Below are 27,665 nucleotides of genomic sequence, written 5' to 3'. Positions count from 1 at the left end.
TTCTTTCCTCCTGTCACTCTCCTCCTTCTCTCCTCCTGTCACTCTCCTCCTGTCACTCTCCTGTCACTCTCCTCCTTCTCTCCTCCTGTCACTCTCCTCCTTCTCTCCTCCTGTCACTCTCCTCCTTCTCTCCTCCTGTCACTCTCCTCAGTCCTCCCCTCCTTCTCTCCTCCTGTCACTCTCCTCCTTCTCTCCTCCTGTCACTCTCCTGTCACTCTCCTCCTTCTCTCCTCCTGTCACTCTCCTCCTTCTCTCCTCCTGTCACTCTCTTCAGTCCTCTCCTCCTTCTCTCCTCCTGTCACTCTCCTCAGTCCTCCCCTCTTTCTCTCCTCCTGTCAGTCTCCTCAGTCCTCTCCTCCTTCTCTCCTCCTGTCACTCTCCTCCTTCTCTCCTCCTGTCACTCTCCTCAGTCCTCCCCTCCTTCTCTCCTCCTGTCACTCTCCTGTCACTCTCCTCCTTCTCTCCTCCTGTCACTCTCCTCCTTCTCTCCTCCTGTCACTCTCCTCCTTCTCTCCTCCTGTCACTCTCCTCAGTCCTCCCCTCCTTCTCTCCTCCTGTCACTCTCCTCCTTCTCTCCTCCTGTCACTCTCCTGTCATTCTCCTCCTTCTCTCCTCCTGTCACTCTCCTCCTTCTCTCCTCCTGTCACTCTCTTCAGTCCTCTCCTCCTTCTCTCCTCCTGTCAGTCTCCTCAGTCCTCTCCTCCTTCTCTCCTCCTGTCACTCTCCTCAGTCCTCCCCTCCTTCTGTCCTCCTGTCAGTCTCCTCAGTCCTCTCCTCCTTCTCTCCTCCTGTCACTCTCCTCAGTCCTCCCCTCCTTCTGTCCTCCTGTCAGTCTCCTCAGTCCTCTCCTCCTTCTCTCCTCCTGTCACTCCCCTCCTTCTCTCCTCCTGTCACTCTCCTCCTTCTCTCCTCCTGTCACTCCTCGGTCTCCGCTGATCGCCCCTCCCCCTTACATTGTCTCTTTAATGCACAGGGGAGGGGGGCTGGCCAGCGCTCCTTGTCACGTGATGCACATTGGCCAATGGCGTGTGAGCCCCGGGCAGCCCCCCTCCACAGCAGAGCCGGAATGTAACATGGCGCAGGCGGAGGATGCGGAGCGGCGGCGGCGGTAGAGCATGTAGGACAATAAGAGGCCGGAGCAGCAGAGCAGGGGGGCGGCAGACGGAGCCCCCCGAGCAGCAGCGACATTCCCACCCTCTGTGCGCCACTACACTGCAAAATGGTAGGTGAGCCCTGCAGCCTGCACTGTGTGCGGCCTGCGCCGGGGAGAGCGCCGCCTCCTGTGTCAGCGGCGGCGGCGGCGGGACTGACCCGGAGCACAGCACGGCCGGGAGGAGGAGAAGGGTGAGGGGTGCAGGGTGAGGAGGATGAAAGGTGATCAGGATGATGAAGGGTGCAGGGTGATGATGATTGTGATGATGAGAGGTGCAGATTGATGATGATGGTGCAGGGTGATGGTTAGGGTGATTAAGTGTGCAGGGTTATGATGATGATGATGATGAAGGGTGCAAGGTCATGGGGAGAATGATGGGTGCAGGATGGTGATGACCAGTGATGATTATGAAAGGAATTGTGTAGCATAATGATGATAAAGGGTGCAGAGTGATGAGGATGATGATGATGAGGGTCGCACAGTGTACTAAACATTTGGGCATTTTGATTAGGAGACCGGTGTTGTGAAGGCGCACGGCCGGTGGGATATGAGGGGATGCTGGGTAATATGCAGGATACTGGGGGCTCAGTGTAACCATAGGATATGGGGGTGCCGGAACAATTTCCACAATACAAGGGGATTGTGTGGAGACTTGGACAATGTGGGGGAGCGGCAGACGACCATGCTCAATGTGGGGGAGCGGCAGACGACCATGCTCAATGTGGGGGAGCGGCAGACGACCATGCTCAATGTGGGGGAGCGGCAGACGACCATGCTCAATGTGGGGGAGCGGCAGACGACCATGCTCAATGTGGGGGAGCGGCAGACGACCATGCTCAATGTGGGGGAGCGGCAGACGACCATGCTCAATGTGGGGGAGCGGCAGACGACCATGCTCAATGTGGGGGAGCGGCAGACGACCATGCTCAATGTGGGGGAGCGGCAGACGACCATGCTCAATGTGGGGGAGCGGCAGACGACCAGGCTCAATGTGGGGGAGCGGCAGACGACCAGGCTCAATGTGGGGGAGCGGCAGACGACCATGCTCAATGTGGGGGAGCGGCAGACGACCATGCTCAATGTGGGGGAGCGGCAGACGACCATGCTCAATGTGGGGGCCATGTGGCGATGCGCAGGATATGGAGTCTTAGGGTCCTGTGCACGGCATTGGGGGTCTCTGGGTGACACATAGGTGATGGTGGGGGGATCGCAGTGTTACACGCGGCCATGGGGGAGTGACAGAGCCCTGCACGATGTGGGGGACACAAGTCTCCTCTTAGTGGGGTGCCTGTGAGCTGTGGGGGGCTTGTTGTCCTGCTTGTAACGGTTATATGACTAAAGGCCAGGCAGGTAATGGTCGGGGGGCTTCACTTAAAATTATCGACTCGCATGGAAAAATGTCTTTCAGGCGGTCGGGGAAGCCGCCGTTGGTTACGTTTCTTGTGTCTAGTTTTTGGCAGCTGCTGTTCACCAGTATGGTGGCATTCGACCACCGCTGAGCCCCCTCATATTTCAGCTAACCCTCGTTCACTAATACAGAAGGCGGCAGGAAATGGCGCTGTTACCCATAGCAACCGCTCTGAGGAGTCCCTCCGCTAAAACCTGCGGAACTGAAAGCAGGAAGCTAATTGGTTGCTATGGGCAACACTACCTGAGACCCGGTGACCGCGACATGTTAAGGGTACCGCCTTCTCATGGAGACCTGGCACACGCGGCCCCTCTAATAGCACACCTTCATTTAATGCTTCTAAACGTTCACATAAAAATAAGTTGTATACATTTTTTTATTTTTTTTTAAGAAAAGTTCTCTTGCGGTAAAAAGATCCCAAATTTGACACAAGTACGTATTTTTGACACCAGAAAAGTGGTGAAGAAGGAAGACGAATCCTCACAACGAGGCCTCGTTTATCTGTAGACTGCAAGTCAAAATTGTCTTTGTTGCCTTTAGCAACCAATCAGAGCGCGGCTTTCATCTGTAAAACTGCCCTGGAATGAAAAAAAGCTGCGATATGATTGGTTGCTATTGGCAACAAGACATTTTTGATAATTGGAAGCTGTAGAAAAATCATGTTTTTTTTTTCACTGTAGACGTCAAGGTAAATAAATACAAATATATATATTTTTGTAGGTTTTTCTCGCCGTGTGGTGTAGTGATGAGGTGGTCTAGTTGTGGTATGTTGGTGGTGTAGTGGTATGGTGGTGTCGTGTAGTGGTGGTGTAGTGATATTGTGGTGTAGTGGTGTGGTGGTGTAGTGGTATGGTGGTGGCGTGGTGGTGGTGTAGTGATATGGTGGTGTAGTGATGTGGTGGTCTAATTGTGGTATGCTGGTGGTGTAGTGGTATGCTGGTGTCATGTAGTGGTATGGTGGTGTCATGTAGTGGTGGTGGTGTAGTGGTGTGGTGGTGGTGTAGTGGTATGGTGGTGGTGTAGTGGTGTAGTGGTATGGTGGTGTCGTGTAGTGGTATGGTGGTGTCATGTAGTGGTGGTGTAGTGATATTGTGGTGTGGTGGTGGTGTAGTGATGTGGTGGTGGAGGTGTGGTCGTGGTATGGTGGTGTAGTGGTATTGTGTGTAGTGGTATGGTGGTGGTGTAGTTTAGTGGTGGAGGTGTGGTGTAGTGGTGTGGTGGTGTGGTGTAGTGATGTGGTGGTGTAGTGATGTGGTATGGTGGTGGTGTAGTGATGTGGTATGGTGGTGGTGTGGTGGTGTAGTGATGTGGTATGGTGGTGGTGTAGTGTGGTGTAGTGGTATGGTGGTGGTGTAGTGGTATGGTGGTGTCGTGTAGTGGTGGTGTAGTGATATTGTGGTATGGTGGTGGTGTAGTGGTGGTGGTGGTGTAGTGGTATGGTGGTGTCGTGTAGTGGTGTGGTGTCGTGTAGTGGTGGTGTAGTGATATTATGGTGTGGTGGTGTAGTGGTGTGGTCGTGGTATGGTGGTGTAGTGGTATTGTGTGTAGTGGTATGGTGGTGTAGTTTAGTGGTGGAGGTGTGGTCATGGTGTGTGTGGTGGTGTAGTGGTATGGTGGTGGTGTAGTGGTGTAGTGTGGTATGGTGGTGGTGTAGTGGTATGGTGTCGTGTGGTGGTGGTGTAGTGGTATGGTGGTGTCGGGTAGTGGTGGTGTAGTGATATTATGGTATGGTGGTATGGTAGTGGTGTAGTGTGGTATGATGGTGGTGTGTGGTGGTGGTGTAGTGGTATGGTAGTGGTGTAGTGTGGTATGGTGGTGGTGGTGTAGTGGTATGGTAGTGGTGTAGTGTGGTATGATGGTGGTGGTGGTGTAGTGGTATGGTGGTGTCGGGTAGTGGTGGTGTAGTGATATTATGGTATGGAGGTATGGTAGTGGTGTAGTGTGGTATGATGGTGGTGTGTGGTGGTGGTGTAGTGGTATGGTAGTGGTGTAGTGTGGTATGGTGGTGGTGGTGTAGTGGTATGGTGGTGTCGGGTAGTGGTGGTGTAGTGATATTATGGTATGGTGGTATGGTAGTGGTGTAGTGTGGTATGATGGTGGTGTGTGGTGGTGGTGTAGTGGTATGGTGGTGTCGTGTAGTGGTGTGGTGTCGTGTAGTGGTGGTGTAGTGATATTATGGTGTGGTGGTGTAGTGGTGTGGTCGTGGTATGGTGGTGTAGTGGTATTGTGTGTAGTGGTATGGTGGTGTAGTTTAGTGGTGGAGGTGTGGTCATGGTGTGTGTGGTGGTGTAGTGGTATGGTGGTGGTGTAGTGGTGTAGTGTGGTATGGTGGTGGTGTAGTGGTATGGTGTCGTGTGGTGGTGGTGTAGTGGTATGGTGGTGTCGGGTAGTGGTGGTGTAGTGATATTATGGTATGGTGGTATGGTAGTGGTGTAGTGTGGTATGATGGTGGTGTGTGGTGGTGGTGTAGTGGTATGGTAGTGGTGTAGTGTGGTATGGTGGTGGTGGTGTAGTGGTATGGTAGTGGTGTAGTGTGGTATGATGGTGGTGGTGGTGTAGTGGTATGGTGGTGTCGGGTAGTGGTGGTGTAGTGATATTATGGTATGGAGGTATGGTAGTGGTGTAGTGTGGTATGATGGTGGTGTGTGGTGGTGGTGTAGTGGTATGGTAGTGGTGTAGTGTGGTATGGTGGTGGTGGTGTAGTGGTATGGTGGTGTCGGGTAGTGGTGGTGTAGTGATATTATGGTATGGTGGTATGGTAGTGGTGTAGTGTGGTATGATGGTGGTGTGTGGTGGTGGTGTAGTGGTATGGTGGTGTCGTGTAGTGGTGTGGTGTCGTGTAGTGGTGGTGTAGTGATATTATGGTGTGGTGGTGTAGTGGTGTGGTCGTGGTATGGTGGTGTAGTGGTATTGTGTGTAGTGGTATGGTGGTGTAGTTTAGTGGTGGAGGTGTGGTCATGGTGTGTGTGGTGGTGTAGTGGTATGGTGGTGGTGTAGTGGTGTAGTGTGGTATGGTGGTGGTGTAGTGGTATGGTGTCGTGTGGTGGTGGTGTAGTGGTATGGTGGTGTCGGGTAGTGGTGGTGTAGTGATATTATGGTATGGTGGTATGGTAGTGGTGTAGTGTGGTATGATGGTGGTGTGTGGTGGTGGTGTAGTGGTATGGTAGTGGTGTAGTGTGGTATGGTGGTGGTGGTGTAGTGGTATGGTAGTGGTGTAGTGTGGTATGATGGTGGTGGTGGTGTAGTGGTATGGTGGTGTCGGGTAGTGGTGGTGTAGTGATATTATGGTATGGAGGTATGGTAGTGGTGTAGTGTGGTATGATGGTGGTGTGTGGTGGTGGTGTAGTGGTATGGTAGTGGTGTAGTGTGGTATGGTGGTGGTGGTGTAGTGGTATGGTGGTGTCGGGTAGTGGTGGTGTAGTGATATTATGGTATGGTGGTATGGTAGTGGTGTAGTGTGGTATGATGGTGGTGTGTGGTGGTGGTGTAGTGGTATGGTAGTGGTGTAGTGTGGTATGATGGTGGTGGTGGTGTAGTGGTGTGGTGGAGGTGTGGTCGTGGTATGGTGGTGTAGTGGTATTGTGTGTAGTGGTGGAGGTGTGGTGTGTGTGGTGGTGTAGTGGTATGGTGGTGGTGTAGTGGTATGGTGGTGGTGTAGTGGTATGGTAGTGGTGTAGTGTGGTATGGTGGTGGTGTAGTGGTATGGTGTCGTGTGGTGGTGGTGTAGTGGTATGGTGGTGTCGGGTAGTGGTGGTGTAGTGATATTATGGTATGGTGGTGTAGTGGTATGGTGGTGGTATGGTGGTGTAGGTGCCCAATCTGAATGACGCCTTTCCTGTAGAGATCTGATGTGAGAGATCTAGCATGAAAGCCGTATGCAAATCAGGCTGGAGGTGCGTTGGGGGCGTGTCTGTGTAATTGTGTTTTTAATTTAAAGAGTTGTCTGGTATAGAAAACCAGTATATAAAATATTCTAGTGGGGTTCTGTAAATGTTTAGAGGGGGTCCCTGACTATGTAGGGGTCTCCTGCACCATAGTGATGAGGGAGGGTGGCTCGGGAGGGCACGGTATGGTCAGATGTTGGACTCAGTGGGATTTGTGTAATGCTTTGCTTCTCCTGCGGGGGCGCTGCAGAGGAACTGAGCACTTACAGTTGCGGTTCCATGCAGTTAATCCAGAGCCTCCTCTTTGTGAGTGAGCGGTGCCTTGATGCAGCTCTGTGTGTGAATGGAGAGTAAAATACCATTCTATTTCCATCACAATCTTTAGATTTTTGGTGATGCCCTGTTATTAGAGTGTGGGATTTGTTCTGCCGCGGCCTTGCTGTCTATGAAGTGCAGAAGCCGTGATACTAGTGTGAACAGACGACATCCCAAAATCCACATCCCAGAGGGCCCATTCTTTATTAACCCCCTGAGGATGGCGTCTGGGTCTGGCGATGCTGCTTCTGCCATTGTTTCTCTATTTTGGGGTATTTATTTGATTCTGCACCATACATACGGTATTACATATACATTATATAGTGGGTTTTATTTATTTATTTGCTCTGAAGTTTTTCTACTTTTTTTTCCCCCATTTTATTGCTGCATTTTAATCCTTTTACTTTATTGTTTGGTCAGTAGAGCCATATGATGGCTTATATTTTGCAGCAGGATCTGTTTTAATTGGTTTTATTTAGGAGCACGTCCACTTCTGGATCTCCTCGTTCAGGGAAGAACACAGGAATTTTAGGATTATTTATTTATTGGACTCGCTATTGTGCTCTGTGGTCATTGGTGCAACCCATCAGCACCAGGTGATCGTCTCATGGATGCACCAATGGGACTGAAAATGGTTTTATAATAACCCCGTAGGTGCCGCAGTCAGCACTCACTGTGACATCTAAGGAGGTTCAATGGCCAAGATCGGGGTTATTATTAATGCACCGGATAGGTGATCACTTTCAGATTTGTGGGGGTCTGATACCGATCGGGTGCACTTACATTCCCGTTAGTAAGGAGCATGCTCAGCCTGCGCTCCATTCATTCCCCATGGCGCTTCCAAGCATTGTGCTCGGCTTTTCTGGCGGCCCCATGCCCTTTGCTCCATTATTACAAGAATAAAAGTTCCCTGTTATGATGATCGTCGCCGGCCCCTGAGGTCGGACCCCCACTCATTTATGAGTTATCTTCTGTGTATAGTCCAAAAAAAGTAAGCAGTGGCAGCACCGCCGTAGCCAGAATATCTTGGATTTTATCAGACTCTTGGAGCTCTACTTCACTACTGAGTCCCATTCACACATTTGTGTTTCACAGAATGAAAACGTAACTTGTCTTTTTTTTTTTTTAAATCTTTTTTTGTAAATTTTCTTTTCATCCAGTTAGCAGAGCAAAATCTCCATTCAGCTGAATGGGTCCATCAAAAAAGGATGACACTCAGGAGTCCCCTGTGAGCCATCGGAGCGCCTGTTGGAATATTTTATTTTTGCTTATGAGAAAAACGAAATGGGTGAAAATCTGATGAGACACACTGATGTAAAACGACCCGTTTTTATTTTCTCATGTGAATCAGATGTAAGGTTGATGCGCAGCCAAGGCTTTTGGATCAGATTTTCGTCAGTGCTTTTGGATCAGATTTTCGGCGATGTTTTTGGATCAGATTGTCAATGCTTTTGGATCAGATTTTGGTCAATGCTTTTGGAGCAGATTTTGGTCAATGCTTTTGGATCAGGTTTTCGGCGATGCTTTTCAGATCAGGTTTTCGTCAATGCTTTTGGATCAGGTTTTCGTCAATGCTTTTGGATCAGGTTTTCGGCAATGCTTTTGGAGCAGATTTTGGTCAATGCTTTTGAATCTGATTTTCGTCAATGCTTTTGGAGCAGATTTTGGTCAATGCTTTTGGATCAGGTTTTCGGCGATGCTTTTCAGATCAGGTTTTCGTCAATGCTTTTGGATCAGGTTTTCGTCAATGCTTTTGGATCAGGTTTTCGTCAATGCTTTTGGATCAGGTTTTCGGCAATGCTTTTGGATCAGATTTTCGACAATGCTTTTGGATCAGATTTTCGACAATGCTTTTGGATCAGATTTTCGTCTGCTTTTGGATCAGGTTTTCGGCAATGCTTTTGGATCAGATTTTCGTCGGTGTTTTTGGAGCAGATTTTCATCAGCATTTAGTCTGTTTTTATCATCAATGATTTTCTTGTATGGAAAAATAAAGCAAAAATCTTGTGACACCCATTAGGATTTCAAAAGTGGACAGTACAAAGATGCTGTCTGTGATTTTCATGGGCCCATTGACTTGTACGGGTGATTTTGAAATAATGTACTGACAAGTAGACTGTAACGAGTACGTGTTTTATCCATGAAAAATGGATGTGTGTATGAGGCCTAATGAGGAGCACTAATCAAAGCCATACCCTACTGGAGCCAAGCTGCAGTATAAAGCATGGCAGCGGGATAATGATCCCAGACCTGAGGTTGGTGACACAATCCCCGGCTCAGTCTTGTAAATTTGCGCACTTACAATACAGAAGACGGTTAGTTTCCGGAACCTTGTCCCGTTTTCTCTTTAGCCCTCCGGTCCTGCATGTTATATAACGCCGGAGCAGTAATGCGGAATGACCCTGTGGTCAAGGACTTTAGCAAGGAATGTTTCTGATTGATTAAACACCCCTGCAAATTAAAAAAGGGGGCATTTTACTTGGCTGCTGTCTTCTATACTGATATTATAATGCAGAGCTGCACATTGGGTTTTAGGGCAACTTTTGGGGTCTTCATTCAGTCATGGTCGGGGGTTCAGTACAGTCTCGGACCCTAGGATTTCTTCACTAAATCTTTACTTTCCCAGGCCCCCATGTCTGCATCCTGGTGCCGCCATTTACTTGGTTCTGTGATTTTTTGGGTTGTTTCTGTGTTGCAGAATTATTGTGCTGCTACTCCAGAGCTGTCACTCCCTCCCTGCTCTTCTCCATGAACCTCCGCCGTCCTCCAGTGTAACTTCTGATGAATGCTCTCCCCTACACCGGTGACCCCATGACCGAGGCGTCTAATTAGAGCAGTGCAGGGAGATGAAGTGTTGGAGGACAGTGGGGAAAGCTTTGTTCTCTGCAGTAATAAAAGCAAATGGCTTGTTTAATAGCAAAATGAAATCCATGAACTGTGATGAGCGCAACTTATATCAGACGCTGAATAAACCTCCAGAGCGGAATGTAAAGTGGTGACAAAAGCTCTGGGGTATAATACAGGATGTTACTCAGGATCAGTAATGTAATGTATGTACACAGTGACTGCACCAGCAGAATAGTGAGTGCAGCTCTGGGGTATAATACAGGATGTTACTCAGGATCAGTAATGTAATGTATGTACACAGTGACTGCACCAGCAGAATAGTGAGTGCAGCTCTGGGGTATAATACAGGATGTAACTCAGGATCAGTAATGTAATGTATGTACACAGTGACTGCACCAGCAGAATAGTGAGTGCAGCTCTGGGGTATAATGCAAAATGTAACTCCGGATCAGTAATGTAATGTATGTACACAGTGACTGCACCAGCAGAATAGTGAGTGCAGCTCTGGAGTATAATACAGGATGTAACTCAGGATCAGTAATGTAATGTATGTACACAGTGACTGCACCAGCAGAATAGTGAGTGCAGCTCTGGAGTATAATACAGGATGTAACTCAGGATCAGTAATGTAATGTATGTACACAGTGACTGCACCAGCAGAATAGTGAGTGCAGCTCTGGGGTATAATACAGGATGTAACTCAGGATCAGTAATGTAATGTATGTACACAGTGACTGCACCAGCAGAATAGTGAGTGCAGCTCTGGAGTATAATACAGGATGTAACTCAGGATCAGTAATGTAATGTATGTACACAGTGACTGCACCAGCAGAATAGTGAGTGCAGCTCTGGGGTATAATACAGGATGTAACTCAGGATCAGTAATGTAATGTATGTACACAGTGACTGCACCAGCAGAATAGTGAGTGCAGCTCTGGGGTATAATACAGGATGTAACTCAGGATCAGTAATGTAATGTATGTACACAGTGACTGCACCAGCAGAATAGTGAGTGCAGCTCTGGAGCATAATACAGGATGTAACTCAGGATCAGTAATGTAATGTATGTACACAATGACTGCACCAGCAGAATAGTGAGTGCAGCTCTGGAGCATAATACAGGATGTAACTCAGGATCAGTAATGTAATGTATGTACACAGTGACTGCACCAGCAGAATAGTGAGTGCAGCTCTGGGGTATAATACAGGAGGTAACTCAGGATCAGTAATATATGTACACAGTGACTGCACCATCAGAATAGTGAGTGCGGCTCTGGAGTATAATACAGGATGTAACTCAGGATCAGTAATGTAATGTATGTACACAGTGACTGCACCAGCAGAATAGTGAGTGCAGCTCTGGGGTATAATACAGGATGTAACTCACGATCAGTAATGTAATGTATGTATACAGTGACTGCACCAGCAGAATATTGAGTGCAGCTCTGGGATATAATACAGGAGGTAACTCAGGATCAGTAATGTAATGTATGTACACAGTGACTGCACCAGCAGAATAGTGAGTGCAGCTCTGGGGTATAATACAGGAGGTAACTCAGGATCAGTAATATATGTACACAGTGACTGCATCATCAGAATAGTGAGTGCGGCTCTGGAGTATAATACAGGATGTAACTCAGGATCAGTAATGTAATGTATGTACACAGTGACTGCACCAGCAGAATAGTGAGTGCAGCTCTGGGGTATAATACAGGATGTAACTCACGATCAGTAATGTAATGTATGTATACAGTGACTGCACCAGCAGAATATTGAGTGCAGCTCTGGGATATAATACAGGAGGTAACTCAGGATCAGTAATGTAATGTATGTACACAGTGACTGCACCAGCAGAATAGTGAGTGCAGCTCTGGGGTATAATACAGGAGGTAACTCAGGATCAGTAATATATGTACACAGTGACTGCACCAGCAGAATAGTGAGTGCAGCTCTGGAGTATAATACAGGATGTAACTCAGGATCAGTAATGTAATGTATGTACAGAGTGACTGCACCAGCAGAGTAGTGAGTGCAGCTCTGGGGTATAATACAGGATGTAACTCAGGATCAGTAATGTATGTACACAGTGACTGCACCAGCAGAATAGTGAGTGCAGCTCTGGGGTATAATACAGGATGTAACTCAGGATCAGTAATGTAATGTATGTACACAGTGACTGCACCAGCAGAATAGTGAGTGCAGCTCTGGGGTATAATACAGGATGTAACTCACGATCAGTAATGTAATGTATGTATACAGTGACTGCACCAGCAGAATAGTGAGTGCAGCTCTGGGGTATAATACAGGAGGTAACTCAGGATCAGTAATATATGTACACAGTGACTGCACCAGCATAATAGTGAGTGCAGCTCTGGAGTATAATACAGGCTGTAACTCAGGATCAGTATACGGTGATGTTCCCAGTACTGGGGTTTGGCTTGCAGCCTATTGGAAACCATGGAAGGGCAGCAGCTTTAGATACATCATCATCTGCAGAAAGTAACGATGAATCGGCCAAACCTCCCTACAATTGTTGGCTTTTATCTTGTATGTATGACCCCATGTACAGTCATCTTCTTTGCCCCCCTGGTCAGCATGACCTCTACCTTCCTCCTGGTCAGTGGTTGGGCTGGATGATGGGAGTAGTGTCCTACGTGGAGGTCATTCTCTGGTTATGACAACACTTCTCTGTGGGTGTTGGGGCCCGCATTAGCTTATTTGTTTTCGCACCTCGGGGACCAAGCATCTGTAAGTGTGTGCTGAAACCCAAATGGCTGCTGGAATCCCTTCTTGGCTTCCAGAGGGTAAAAAGTTAGGGTATTTATTTAATTATTTTTTTTCGCAATAAGCGGGCAGAGGAGGCACTTTGTCTTTTTTGGTATTTTTTTATTTTCACCAAGTTTGGTGATTGAGTACATTGAGGTTCTATAAGACCAGGCTGATCTTGCGTTAGTTGTGTGGATTGCGTGGTATGGCCTTACCCCTCTGCCCGGCACCATCACTGAACATGGGCACTGCTATAGGTAAATGAGAAATATTACTACCTTAAATCCCAAACCTAAACTTCTTGATTTTAGAGGATCTGCTTTTTAACCAGAGATGTGTCCACCCTTGTCCCTGGGTTGTCCTGGATAGAGATGACAGTGTAGGTCTTTGTCTTAGTGGTTATGTGTAGATCTCCACCATCAGTGAAACACAACACCTCTGGAGGCCTAGCCATCAGACTTAGTTGCTTTTTCCTCCCCTTAGGGTACCGTCACACAGTGCCATTTTCATCGCTACGACGGCACGATTCGTGACGTTGCAGCGTCATATAAGTATCGCTCCAGCGTCGTATACTGCGGTCACACGTTGCAATACACGGCGCTGGAGCGATAATTTCATGACGTATTTGCGATGTAGAAGCCGTTGGTTACTGTGCGCACATCGTATACAACCTGTGTCACACAATGCAATCATGCCGCCACAGCGGGACACTAGACGACGAAAGAAAGTTTCAAACGATCTGCTACGACGTACGATTCTCAGCGGGGATCCGGATCGCAGTAGCGTGTCAGACACAGCGATATCGTAAATGCATCGCTGGAACGTCACGAATCGTGCCGTTGTAGCGATCAAAATTGCACTGTGTGACGGTACCCTTAGTATGGACATCTTGATGTGGTGACCTGTACATTGCCCTTGACCACCATCTTGGGATGACCAGTTTTCTTCAGGTGTCAAAAACCTTCCACCATACTGGTGTAACCTGTTAGAATTTTTGGCCTCAAAGTGCCGTCACTACTTCCGTCTCCAAAGTGTTCCTCAGTAACCCCCCTTTGATTTATTTAAGGTATATTTTTTAGGCTAATTAGGTCTGAGTCCTGAAGGGGGAGACTCTGCCAAGTTAGGCTACCCTTTCCTCGCCTTATTTCCACCCTGTGTACAGGGAACGTTCTTACAAGTCCTGCCCTTAGTGGTGTCCATCAAAACTTTTTGGGTGGGAATAACGTAAGGACAGCTTAAGGTGACTTCAGCATCTCCACCACCTTGACTAGCTTATGGCCCAAACTCCATTTTTAGCTAAATGACACCGACTGGGGCCACTTAGGAGACGATACAAGAAGTGGTGACACCTCGGGGAGCAGTGACCTTCTGACTAGTTATCCAGTGGGACCTTACCGGACATGGTTAACACTCTGCTAAGACAATCAGTCAGAAGTAGTGATGAGCGCAAGTGCTCGTTACTCGAGTTTGCCAAGGTTGCTTGGGTATGCACAGAGTGTCTTCGGCGTGCTCGAATGACCTGTTCGATTCCCGCAGCTTCATGTTTCGCAGCTTTTAGACAGACACAAAATGTGTGGGGATTGCCTAAAAAACATGGGCGATTCCTTCATGTTTTGTAGCTGAATAGTAGCCGTGAAACATGCGGCCACGGGGACTTGAACTTGTCACTCGAGCACCCGCGATAGTCGGTGCATACCCGAGCACCCTCGACAAACTCGAATAACGAGCACTTTCGCTCCTCACTACTTCCGTGTGACTGCCTTAGTAGAGAGTTAACCACATCCGGTAAGGTCCCACTGGAAAAGAGGAGTCCATCAGGGACCGATTATTGCATAATTGTCTTTCCTTTTCCTTCATTCATTGTCTTTCTCTTGTCTTTCCGCAGTTGATAGTGGAGAAGACAACGGACTACCCCTCCACGGAGTATTCTCTAGTGGAAGATGTGGCTCTTCACTTCACCTGTTTAATGGACAGACTCAACGAGCAACGTCTGTTCCAACCCGACCTGTGCGATGTGGACATTGTACTGGTCCAACAGAAGAGCACCTTCCCCGCTCACAAAGGCGTTCTTGCTGCGTACAGCCAATTCTTCCATTCGCTCTTCACCCAGAACAAGCAACTCCAACGGGTGGAACTTTCACTGGAAGCCTTGACGTCCCGAGGTTTCCAGCAGATCCTCAACTTCATATACACATCTAAGCTATTAGTCAACGGCTGCAATGTACAGGACGTGTTGAACGCAGCCGCCGTCTTGCAGATGAATGAGATTGTCACGTCGTGCCAGGAGCTCATTCACAGCAGGTCGTTGAACCTATCCTTGGCTAATGATGTTTTGGACACGGAGGACAATAGGAGTGAACCCAGTGCCGTCATGCAGCCCCAGTTCTATAGGGAGATCAAACAGGAGGTGGACGCACCTCCGACAAAAATTTACGCCCGGGAAGGAAATGATCCCTACTCTGTTCGAGTAGAGGACAGTGTAAGTAAAGGACGTTTATCCAATGATGCCACATCACCAAAACAGTATTTCAAGGATGAGGAAAGGAGTGGGAACCGGATCTGTAAAATCGAAGGGGCCGACTCGGAAGAGGACATGGAAAGACAAGAGTCCTACAACCGAGAGCAGATCATCGTAGAGGTCAACTTAAATAACCAGACACTAAATGTTTCCAAAGGGACTGAGGGGAAGGGTGGTCCGACCGACCCAGTAACTGTCCTAGACCGATCTGACGGGGACGATCAGGGATCAGAAGAAGACGGAGATGATGAGAACGATGAAGAAGAAGGTGTCCTAGACGAGGAGGAGGACTTCCTTGACATGCTGGAGGACGAGGATGACGACATCTTGCCTAGTGAGGAAGATGACCTGGAAGAAACCCATGAGGAGGAGGAAGAGGAAGAAGAAGAGGAGGAGGAAAAGGACAATGATGACTCAGTAGAGACAGCCAAAGATGAAAATTGTCCTGAAGACGGGAGCAAATCGGCAAGCGAAAACGAGTCCACCATGTTGAGGAAAGATGGAAAAGGGTCAAGTAACCGAGGAGGTGGTGGGAGGAGGAAGAAGAAAGGGCAAGATGCTTTGGGACAAAAGGCCAAATTTGATGAGAAGCAGCACTTTCCCTGTAAGAAGTGCCCTAGGGTTTTTAATAATAGGTGGTATCTGGAAAAGCACATGAACGTCACCCACAGCCGCATGAGGATTTGCGATAAATGTGGCAAGAGGTTCCTTCTGGAGAGCGAGTTGATGCTGCACCACCAGACAGACTGTGAAAAGAACATACAAGTAAGTCTGCCGCTCCGTGGGCGGCCATGCCTCATGGTCTAATGTGAACGCGCGTTTACCCATTGCTGATCTACCGGAAGGTAAGACGGCAACGTTCTGCCTGGAATCGTACAAGAAATGTCCAACCTGTGCATGAGACCGAGCATAGATTATGTTCTGCACTCTAGTCACATCCAAAGCTGCATTCACAGTATTTTCTTACCCTCAGGCTGGATAAAGGGTATGTCTCAGCCGAGATGTCGGTGGATACTGTCAGCCTCCAAGGTGCTGTTGGTTTTTATCAGCAGCAATGTTTTCCATGCAGCTTTAGATGTAACTGGAGTATAAGCCGTGACACAACGTCATACTAACTCCCACTCGCTGTTGTATAGGGTGGATCAATCATGTTAGTAATTTTTTTTCATATACAGTCATGGCTGAAAGTGTTGGCACCCTTGGAATGGTTCCAGAAAATAATTGCAATTCCCCATGTTTTGTTATACACAGGTTTATTTTATTTGTGTGTATTGGAACAACACAAAAAAAGAGGAAAAAAAATGCAAATTGGACATAATTTCACACAAAACCCCCAAAATGGGCCGGACTAAATTGTTGGCACCTTCCACTTAATATTTGGTTGCCCCCTTTGGAATAAGTAACGTCAATCATTCGCTTCCTATAACCATCCACGAGCTTCTTACACCTCTCAGCTGGAATTTCGGACTCTTCTTTTATAAACTGCTCCAGATCTCATATGTGAAGGCGTCTTCTCCCAACAGCAATTTTACGATCTCTCCACAGGGGATCAATGGGATTTAGGTCCGGACTGACTGCTGCCACTTCAGAACTCTCCAGCGCTTTGTTTCCACCCATTTCTGGGGGCTTCATGAAGTATGTTTGGGGTCATTGTCCTGCTGGAAGACCCATGACCTAGGACATAAACCCAGCTTTCTGACACTGGACACTACATTGTGACCCAAAATTCTTTGGTAATCTTCAGTGATGAGTGAATGTGATGGGATAAGGTGTTATCTGAGCATGCTCGGGTGCTAACCAAGTGACCTTGAGCTCGAATAATGTCTCGTGGCTGTTCGATAGCTGGAACACATGCAGGGATTGCCTGTTTGTTAGGTTAGGCAATCCCTGCATGTGTTGCTGGTGTCGAACACCCACAAGACAAGCAGACGCTGGACTCGAACATATTATCCGAGCACGCTGAAGACACTCGTTTAGCACATGAGTATGCTCGGATAACAGCATTCGCTCATCAGTAGTAATTATCAGATTTCATGATGGCTTGCACACAGTCATGACGCCCAGTGAAATGCAGCAAAACAATGCCAAAATATCTTTGAACCACCACCATATTTGATTGTAGGAACTGTGTTCTTTTCTTTATAGGCCTCATTCTGTTTTTTGTAAACAGTAGAACGATGTGCTTTACCAAAAAGCTCTATATTGATCTTATCTGTGCACAATATACTTTCCCAGAAGGATTTTGGCTTAATACTTTTTAGCAAACTGCAGTCATGCTTTTTTTTTTTTTGTCCTCCTTGGTCTCCTGCCATAGCTTTTCATTTCATTCACATGTGGACGGATAGTTCGCTCTGACACTGATGCACACTAAGCCTGCAGGACAGCTTGAATTTCTTTGGACCTTGATTGAGGGTGTGTTAGGCTACTTTCACACTAGTGTTGTGCACTGCACGTCGGCTATGCGTCGTTTTGGAGAAAAAACGCATCCTGCAAAAGTGCTTGCAGGATGCGTTTTTTTCTCCATAGACTTTTATTAACGACGCAGTGCGACGGTTGCGTCGTGTTGCGTCGGACCGTCGCCACCAAAAAACGTTACATGTAACGTTTTTTGGTGCATCGTCTGCAGCATTTCCGCCCCCGCCTCCCCGCACCTCACAATGGGGCAGCGGATGCGTTGAAAAACAGCATCCGCTGCCCCCGTTGTGCGGCGCTTTCAATGCTAGCGTCGTTGCGTCGGCACGTTGCATTGCGACGTGCAGTGCACGACGCTAGTGTGAAAGTAGCCTTATCCACAATCCAGATTATCCTGCGTTGCAACCTTTCATAATAATAATAATTTTATTTCTATAGCAACAACGTATTCCGCAGCTCTTCACATTTTAGAGGGGACTTGTACAGACAATAAAATACATTAAAGAATAGCAATAATCTTCAATTTTTCTCTGCCGTCCTCATCCAGGGAGATTAGCTACAGTGCCAGGGGTTGTAAACTTCTTGATTATGTTGCTCTCCGTGGACAAAGAAACACCAAGATCTCTGGAGACGGACTTGTAAATATTGTTTAACAATTTTTGTTCTCAAGTCCTCGGACAGTTCTCTTCTCCTCTTTCTGTTCTCCATGCAAAGGTTGAGTCAACTTCTCCCCTAGTTATCTGGTTGCAGGTGTGATTTTCATATTGCCCACACCTGTTACTTGCCACACGTGAGTCTGAACGAGCATCACATGCTAGAAACAAAGTTGTTTACCCATATTTTTGGAAAGGTGCCAACAATTTTGTTCGGATCATTTTTGGAGTTTTATGTGAAATTATGTCCAATTTTTGCTTTTTTGTGTGTGTGTGTGTGTTGTTCCAGTGCACAGAGAGGAAATAGAGAAGTATATCGTGGCACAGCTGTGTTGGTGCTCAAGATAGGTTGCCCACGCCAGTAAGATTATAGAAAGTAAATAACTTGGCACTCAACTTGTGTATAGTGATGATTTTAAGAATTAAATATTTATTACTTGGATCGCAGTCCAGCATAAACGTTTCGGTCAAAACAATAAGACCTTCTTCAGTAGACTGCATTACAAAAGTATAACAAAACAATGATAAGTACATAAAACAATAATAGAGTAATTTTAACTAAGGAGATCAAAATAAGAAAAATCTCACAAGACTTTGTGATACGTTCAGGTTGGAGGGCAGGAGAGGTAGGGAAAGGGTAGAGTAGTATATTTACATACCCGACTGCTTGTCAGATGTAGAGGGTCACAGGAAATGGAAAATATATTGACTGTAACTCTTAGGGTATGTGCATGCAGAACGGTGTTTTTTGTGTTTTTTTTTTTTTTTTATTAAGTGATCAAAAACTTTTTGGAGCTGCTTTAGCGGTTTATTTTTATTTATTTTTTTATTTATTTTTTTTCCTTCAGTGGCTTTTGCAGTCTCCTGATTTTTCAGTGCCTGGTTTGTGGAGTTCTCCATCAGGCTCTGCTTCACTGAACATTTCTTTGTTTTACATTTTTTATTGTGTTTTTATCAAAACCTGAAGCGGTAGAAAAGCTCAAAACGCCGAACATCGGATCAGCAGGCGATATTACAATAGAAACTAATAGGATGAGAGTTTTGCAAGCGATTTTTATTTTTTTAAAACTTCATATGATCAGAGTTTTTTGGGGAATTTTTTGTCTTACAACCCCCCCAAAAACTATGATCTTATGAAGGGTCTTTTTAAAGGGAACCTGTCAGCAGGATTGTGCACAGTAACTACAGTGTCAGGTCGGTGCCGTTATACTGATAACACTGATACCTGGTGATGAAATCCATCTTGTGGTTCTTGTTTTATCTGTATTTTCAGTTTTGAGTTAATGATATGCTCGTGCTCCGGGGTGGGACTGTGGGGGGCTTCATGTGATGCTCTGATTAGGTATTCATGATGAAGACTGCTGACCTGTCACTGAGCACGAGCATACCATTAACTCAAAACTGAAAATAAAGATTAAACAAGAACCACAAGACGGATTTCGTCACCAGGTATCAGTGTAATCAGTATAACGGCGCCTACCTGACACTGTGTGTAGTTACTGTGCACAATCTTGCTGACGGGCACTTTTAAAAATGTTTTACCTGTTAAAAACTGGGATTTTATTTTATTTTTTTCTTCCGCTCCAAACTATTTTAGGAAACTCTCCTTCTTTTTAAATGAGTTTTTACGTAAGTTTTTGTTTTCCATTATAACTTAAGATTTTTAAAAGGTTTTGGAAGAGGTTTTTCTTTTCTTTTTTTTTTTTTTTTTTTTTGCAGCCTTCTGATTGGACAGTGCCTATTTTGCAGCTGATCCCATCAGGATCCGGTTCAGAGAAGTGGCAGGCACAATGTTATTTCCTCTCAGGAGGTTTTCTTTAATTTTCAGGGGAAAAAAATGAGAAACAAACTCTGCAAAGTGGATATTCTGTAAAAATAAATCGGAAAAGTTTAAGTAGTTTTTTTGAGAAGGACTGGAGAGGATCTGCTCCATAAAAACTCCTCCAAATATTCCATGTGAACATTACCAAGTCGGCCTGTGATAGAATTTTTTTTTTTTTTTTTTTTTTCGACAACCAGATTTGCCAGGACTGTCCCGATTCTTCTGATTCTTTCAGTAGCTAAGCCGCCACCCTCCTCTGTCTGTGCATCAACTGTCATGGAGAAGGGGGCTGGCTTAGCTTTGAAATGAGCAATCTGCCATCCCTTTTTTTTTTTTTTTTTTTTTTTTAGGCAGACCTCCATGTTGGACTCTTCTCCTGGGACCCCAAACAATGTCTTCACCTGAGGCTTGATAACACGAGCGACCAGCAGATCTGTGAATCTCTGTCCATGTTGATGCTTGCTCAGTGGGGGTTTCTTTTAATTATTGATGGGCACAAATGCATCTGTGAGTGGGGGTCTGTCCTGAAAGTAGAGGAGGCTGCGTTTGGCCGCAGCGGTGAGAGGGTTACGTCATAAAAATGTGCGACGTGTAAGGGTAATGCTGATGTCTCTAAAATCAAAAATGTCAGGTGAGCGGATTTTTTTGCTGAAGGTGGCGGAGATTAAGTTTTCCTCTTATGGCGGCTGTCTTCATTTTCTGTGAAGCCGCTTGAGAGATCCAATTATTTTCCCAGTTAAAGGTGTTTTCAACCTGTAGAAAATAAAGGGGAGCCCCAAAGGCGGTGGTGTTCACTTGAGTTGTTTCATGTTGAGGGACGGGAGTGATGCAACGTCCCGCAGGAGCCCCCCGACCGATGCGGTTATGTGTATTGTGTCATTTTTGCGTCACCCAGTTTTGGGCAGGACTTATCTGATCACTGGTTTGTCAGTAAAGTTTGCATAAATCAATATAGTAGTAAACTTTATAATATATCTGATCAGGTAAAAATGCCTCTTTCTCCACTTATGAGACCCTTCTCTCCCCTCTCTTAAACTCTCCATCAACTTTGAAAAGTTGCTAAAATCCGTCCTGCACAAAGTAAAATGGACTGCCTTCTCGCTAAGGAAGTCTGTGGAACAGAACAGACCGGGAGTGGGAGAGAGAGATCTATGCACAGAGGTGATGCTGCTTCTTCTTTTTTTTTTTTTTTTGTAAGAAAGTGTTCACAGCTACACTGCTCAGTATTGTCACATTAGACAGAGAGCCCTGTAAGGGGGAAAAATGCAGAATACAAGGCATCAGCCTGTCCCCTAACCTGGACAATCCTTTTAAGACAAATGTTTACCCCGGAAATATTTATCACGTGTTGCCTCCTTTTGTACCATGTGATTTGTGAGCGAAGACCCTTCTCATCTGATTCAACGGCTAATTCCTCCAGATCCTGTGAATTTTTTTTCCATGTTCTTCAGTGGCCGAGGCCTGGAGACTGATGTCCACTACTAAACATTCACTTCTCCGAAGGCTCGACTTGGCCCTAAAGGCTACGTATACCTTTTCAAGCCATTATTTTCATCATTGTATTGATTGCACAAATAAAAATTTGCTCTTGGTTTTTATTAATCCCCTTAAAAAAATTTCGACAAGCGAATTCCGCTTGGTGTGTAATGTGCACATTGTTAGGACTCCACTCCGCTTATCAATCCCAGCGATCCTGAAATGACCTGTTCTGGTCACGTGCCTCAAAGAAATGCAGCTGAAGACTGCTGGAACCGGAGCTGAATCCCAACGGTGTGTATGTTACACAATTTAATAACATGTAAAGCTCTTTTGAAGAGATATCAAGAAATGGGAAACCTTGAGGACTGTGGAGACATGGGGTTCCTGCAAGATGAAGGCATTGAAGCTATGGACTGGCCCGCCCGTTCCCCAGACCTGAATCCGATTGAACACATCTGGGCCATCATGTCTCGCTCCATCCACCAACGTCATGTTGCACCACAGATTGTCCAGGAGTTGGCGGATGCTTTAGTCCAGGTCTGGGAGGAGATCCCTCAGGAGACCATCCGCCACCTCATCAGGAGCATGCCCAGGCATTGTAGGGAGGTCATACAGGCACATGGAGGCCACACACACTACTGAGCATCATTTCCTTGTCTTGAGGCATTTCCACTGAAGTTGGATCAGCCTGTAACTTCATTTTCCACTTTGATTTTGAGCATCATTCCAACTCCAGACCTCTGTGGGATATTAGTTGTGATTTACATTGATCATTTTTTTGTTTTATTGTTCTCAACACTTTCTACTATGTAATGAATGAAGATTTGCAACTGAAATATTTCATTCACAGATATCTAGGATGTGGGATTGTAGTGTTCCCTTTATTTTTTGAGCAGTGTAGATAAATAGAAATCCGTGAGATATATAATCAGTGCATTGTGTGTGTAGTTTACTGTACTTGTATGTAGCTAATAAATGAATGAAATGACGTGGCTTCCCTCCTACTTTTGATGACCAGCAAAGGTAAAATAGACAGGTGTGCGCTTATATTATCAGGCTGGGAAAGTCCTTGGATATTGGTCCCTTTCCAGCCTAAAAATACCATCCCGCAGTCGACCCAGCAGTGGCACATCATATTAGATGCTCCAATTCTCGAGCTGTGTCCAGCGCTTCCCGATTGCCACCTCTCTAGAGCAATCGGGGTAATGATAGTTGGGGTTGATGACAGCTGTGATTTGTCAAAAGTCACAGCTGACATCAAGCCCTGGTGTTAGTAATGGAGAGGAGTCTATCGGACATCCCAAATACTAATCCAAAAAACAACTTTATTTGAATAAAACCCCTCTCCACACACTATCCCTCATACACCAATTTATAAAGAAAAATCCCACCCAGATCTGATGTAGTCTACGTTTCCTGAATCTTGCTCCGGCGACTATGAATAGCTGCAAAGTTCCTGCTACTCGCAGGCGCTAATGACAACACTCATCAGTGTTGCTGGCTCCCGCTGCGCTTGGCGGCTGCGGGCTTTTTATTTTTAGGCTGGGAAGGGGCCAATAACCCAGCCTGATAATATAAGCCCCCAGCTGTCTGCTCTACCTTGGCTGGTAATCAAAAATAGGGAGGATCGCACATCGACATTTTTCAGTTATTTATTAGCTAAATACAAGTACAGTGAACCACACACGCACAACACTAATTATATATATCAGGGATGTCTATCTCTGCACAACACCTAAACATCTGCCATTTCTATTCTGCATTTTATTCCGGTACGGGTCACACGTTGTCATCCGTGCGCTGGAGTTATTGACGTCCATGCTCCAGAAAAAAACGGACATGTGCGCAGTCCCGTAGATTATAATGGGTGTGCGTGTTAATACTTGCCCCCACATGAACTGAAAACTCTGACAATTCCCGCTACAATTCCCAAAAGGGTACTGGAAAAAAAAAAGGCAAAAAGTTTATAAAAAAATAAATAAATAAAATCTAATCGCCCTCCTTTTCCAAAAACAAAAATAAAAAAATATATATTTGTTTTATCACTGTATCCATTAAAGTCCAGTCTATCAAAATATGAATTAACCCATGTGGTAAATGGCGTGAAGGGAAAATAAAGCTCCAAGCCTCCATTTTTTTTTTTTTTTTTTTTTTGATTACCGCACTTCCCTCTTAAAATGTAATAAAAATAGAATGCAACATTGTTTTCACTGCAAAATGATACCAATAAAAATACCGGCTCAGTGAGCAAAATCAACACTTCCTAAAGCGCCATCATTTTAGGCAAAGCAAAACAATTGCTGTTTTTTGTTTTGTTTTTATTTCAGAATGTTTAAAATCAACTAAAATACAAAAACAACTATACAAGTTTGGTGTCGCTGTAATCTCATTGACCCGGAGAACTATATTACTGGGTCATTTTTATTTCACGGTGAACGCCATAAATACAAAAAAAAATAAATGAATAAAAAAAATATATATATATTTTTTTTATCCCTGTATTGTAAAGTATGTTCCATGTGTGTCGCTTTCTGGTAAATGGATGTGAATTCTTTTTTTTTTTTTTTCTTTTTTCTGTTTTCTTTTTTTTGAGCTGGGCAGTTATGGGACAGTTCCCCTCTTCTCAAGGAAGGGTGATGTGTTTTTTTTTCAGTTTTTTTTTTTTTTTTTTTTTCTTCTTCCAAATAAAAGCAAGAAAATATAATCAAAATCCACAAGTAAAATATCTTGCTTTGCAGATTTGTGTGTTCCTTTTGTAGTGTTTTATTTTTTTGTTTCTTCACTTTTTTCCCAACTTTTTTTTAAGGGGTCTTTTTTAATTCTTTGGTGACATTGCTTCCCCTTTTTCTAGAAAGCTTCACATGCTTTTTTTAATTATTTTTATTTGGTGTGCATCATCAAGGACTACGGTAATACCGTACTTTACACATTATTTTTTCTGAATATGTAAAATGAGGTCAAATTTAAATTTGTGTGCAAAAAGAAAACTTAACAATAAAGATGCAGTGAATTTCTTTTTTACCCCTTTATTACCGAGCCATTTCTGGGGCAATTTTTACAATTCTTACCACTGTCCATTTATGAGGTTATAGCTCTGGAACGATTCAGTGGATCCCATTGATACGGAGACTGCTTTTTCGTGACATATTGTACTTCATTATAGCGGTAAAATTTCTTCCATGTGACTTGTGTTTATTTATGGAAAACATTTTTTAATTTGGCGACAATGTTGAACATTTTGCAATTTTCAGACTTTTAATTTTTTTGTGCCCTAAAGTCATAATAGTCATGTCACACAAAATAGTTAATAAATAACTCTTCCCACATATCAACTTTACATCAGCACAATATTGGAAACAATGTTTTTTTTGGTTAGGAAGTTAAAAGGGTTAAAAGTTGACCAGCGATTTCTCATTTTTTCAACAAACTTTATAAAACCATTTTTTAAGGACCCCCTCACATTTGAAGGGGTTTAGATGATAGAAAATACCCAAAAAGTGACAACACTCTAAAAACTGCACCCCTTAAGGTACTCAAACCCACATTCATGAAGAGTTTATTTAACCCTTCAGTTGCTTCATGAGAACTGAAGCAAAGTTTTTTTTACAAAAAATTTACTTTAGAACCAAACTTTTTTTTATTTTCTCAAGGGTAACAAGAGAAAATTGACCACAAAATTTGTTGTGCAATTTCTCCTGAGTATGCACACCCCATATATGGGGGAAAACTACTGTTTGGGCGCACAGCAGAACTCGGAAGGAAAGGAGCGCCCTTTTACTTTTTGAATGCAAAATTTGCTGGAATTGAGAGCGGACGCCATGCTGCATTTGGAGAGCCTGAAATGTGCCTAAACAGTGGAACCCCCCCACAAGTGACCCCATTTTGGAAACCACACCCCTCGAGGAATTTATCCAGGGGTATAGTGAGTACTTTGAACCCACAGGTACGACACAGAATTTGATAACATTAGGTTGTCATATTGAATATGTCGTCATTAGTGTTGAGTGCACGTTCTCGCTACTCCAGTTTGCATTGGGCGCTTGGGTGTGCACCAAATGTCGCGGATGCTCGAGTGACATGTAACGAGCACTTGCGCTCCACACTAGTGGTCCTATCATCATATTTATTTTTTCTTTTTTAAAAACACAAATTCTAACTTCAACCTTAACCCCAACTCTAACTGCAAAGAATGGAAACAATAATTTTTTTTTATAATTTTTTTTTCTAACTAAGTGGGTGACAAAGGGGGATTTGATCACTGTGATTGGGTCTATCACCGTAATCAAAAGGAACCAATAGGAAAAATTCGCTATTGTTGCTGGGTACTGGCCGGCAGATGTCAGCGGACACACTGCGCATGCACCCGCCATTTTTTTCAGGAAGATGACACACAGGGTCGGACAGCGCAGGAGGTTGTGGGGATGACGAGGTATCGGGGTGGGGGGGTTGCTTGGGGGAACCAATTTCTATCTTCACTGTTAGATCATATCAGAGAAGAGAGAAATTAATTTTAAATCTGACTTTTTTTTTTTTGTGATTGCTGTTATACGGTGAACAGCTGCGATGACGTGACAGGGGACCCTATATCCAGCCTGACCATGTTCTCCAGGGTCTCGGCTATGCCTGGTACCTGAGACCCTGGTGATTTTCTGACACTGGGGGGGTGCTATAATCTTGTTTGTCAGCGCTGTTAAAAAGTGGCGCTGAGGAATAAGTACCCATAACTATTGCCGTTAAAAGGCGTATCGGCGGTCATTAAGGGGTTAAATCAAATTACACGTGGAGGGGAAAAAACACATTGTGTACGTGAGATTCCTGAAAAATCTCTGCTGACACTGTATTCCGCGGTGTTTTGTGTGTTTGTTTTGTCAATTCCCAGGAAAATAAAATACGGTACCTTAAAGTTTGTATTGGCCGCGTTGGGTACCAGGCGTTCAGTTTCCGATTTGGCGCCCTTGAGACTGTTTAAGAGTCAAATAAAATCCAGTTTGCTCCTCCTGTTATCAGACGAGGGTTTCGGTCTGAATGATCACAATTTTAAGACTTTTTGATAAATGTTCCTAATGCAAATAGTTTGTGAATAAAACCTAGTAAAGTAAACGCACAGTCCCGCAATGATAAAACACTTAGCTTTTTTGGGGGACAATATTTCAGGCATTAAAGTTGCATCATTTGGTCGCCGATCGCCCCCTTGACCTGAAATTGCGAGTTGCTGAAGGCTCCGGCCGCCGACATCCTGGTGCTCGTGAGGCCGAGCCTTCTGAGGGGAGCATGATTTTCACAGTATACAATCATAGCCAAAAGCTAGAAATTTTTCCAGAAAATGTCGTATTTCTCCCAGAGAGTTGCAGTTACACATGTTTTGTTACACACGTTTATTTCCTTTGTGTAAAATGGAACAACACAAAAAGCAGAGAAAAAAGGCAAATTGGACATAATTTCACCCAAAACAACAAAAATTGGCAGGACAAAATTGTTGACACCTTTCTAAAATTGCTGGTAAACAACTTTGTTTCCAGTATGTGATGCTCGTTCACGGTAACCTAAAGCAAGTAACAGGTGTGGGCAACATGAAAATCACACTTCAAACCAGATAACTAGGGGAGAAGATGACTCAATCTTTGCATGGAGAACAGAAAGAGGAGAAGAGAACTGTCTGAGGACTTGAGAACAAAAATTGTTGAACAATATAAACAATATTTACAAGTCCGTCTCCAGAGATCTTGATGTTCCTTTGTCCACGGTGCGCAACATAATCAATAAGTTGGTTACGTGGCACTGTAGCTAATCTACCTGGATGCGGACGGCAGAGAAAAATTGATGAATGGTTGCAATGCAGGATAGTCTGGATGGTAAATAAGCCCTAATCAAGCTCCAAAGAAATCCAAGCCGTCCTGCAGTCTCAAGGTGCATCAGTGTCACCACGAACTATCCATCCACATGTGAATAAAATGAAACGCTATGCAGGAAACCATGGAGGACCCCACTGCTGACACAGAGACCTAAAAATGCTAGACTGCAGTTTGCCAAAATGTATGTGAGTAAGCCAAAATCCTTCTGGGAAAGCATCTTGTGGACAGATGAGACCAAGATAGAGCTTTTTTGGTAAAGCACATCACTATACTGTTGACCAAAAAGCAGAGGCCTACAAAGAAGAGAACACAGCACCTACAGTTAAATATGGTGGAGGCGCAATGATATTTTGGTGGGTTGTCTTCCTGCCTCTGGCACTGGGTGTCATGACTGTGTGCAAGGCATCATGAAATCTGAAGATTACCAAAGGATTTGGGGTCACAATTTGTTGCCTAGTGTCAGAAAGATGGGTTTGTATCACAGGTTTTGGGTCTTCCAGCAGGAAAATGTCCTCAATCCTACTTCAAGAAGCCCCCAAAAATGGATGGAGACAAA

General features: G+C 45.0%; 1 protein-coding gene across 1 annotated transcript in view; it reads left to right on the top strand.

The window, feature by feature from the left end:
* Positions 1-989: 989 nt before the first annotated feature.
* The window catches only part of ZBTB47 (zinc finger and BTB domain containing 47), a 55,387-nt gene continuing 28,711 nt past the window's right edge, over positions 990-27,665 (top strand). Inside the window, exons 1-2 of the mRNA XM_077268019.1 lie at positions 990-1,222; positions 14,259-15,656. Of these exons, the coding sequence (XP_077124134.1) occupies positions 1,220-1,222; positions 14,259-15,656 (1,401 nt within the window). The 5' untranslated portion in view covers positions 990-1,219. The remainder of the gene's footprint in view (positions 1,223-14,258; positions 15,657-27,665) is intronic.

This window comes from Ranitomeya variabilis, chromosome 6 (genome assembly GCF_051348905.1).
Source record: "Ranitomeya variabilis isolate aRanVar5 chromosome 6, aRanVar5.hap1, whole genome shotgun sequence".
Taxonomy (NCBI): Eukaryota; Metazoa; Chordata; class Amphibia; order Anura; family Dendrobatidae; genus Ranitomeya; species Ranitomeya variabilis.
The sequence above is the reverse complement of the archived record's forward strand: the minus strand, read 5'-3'. Positions and strand labels throughout refer to the sequence as shown.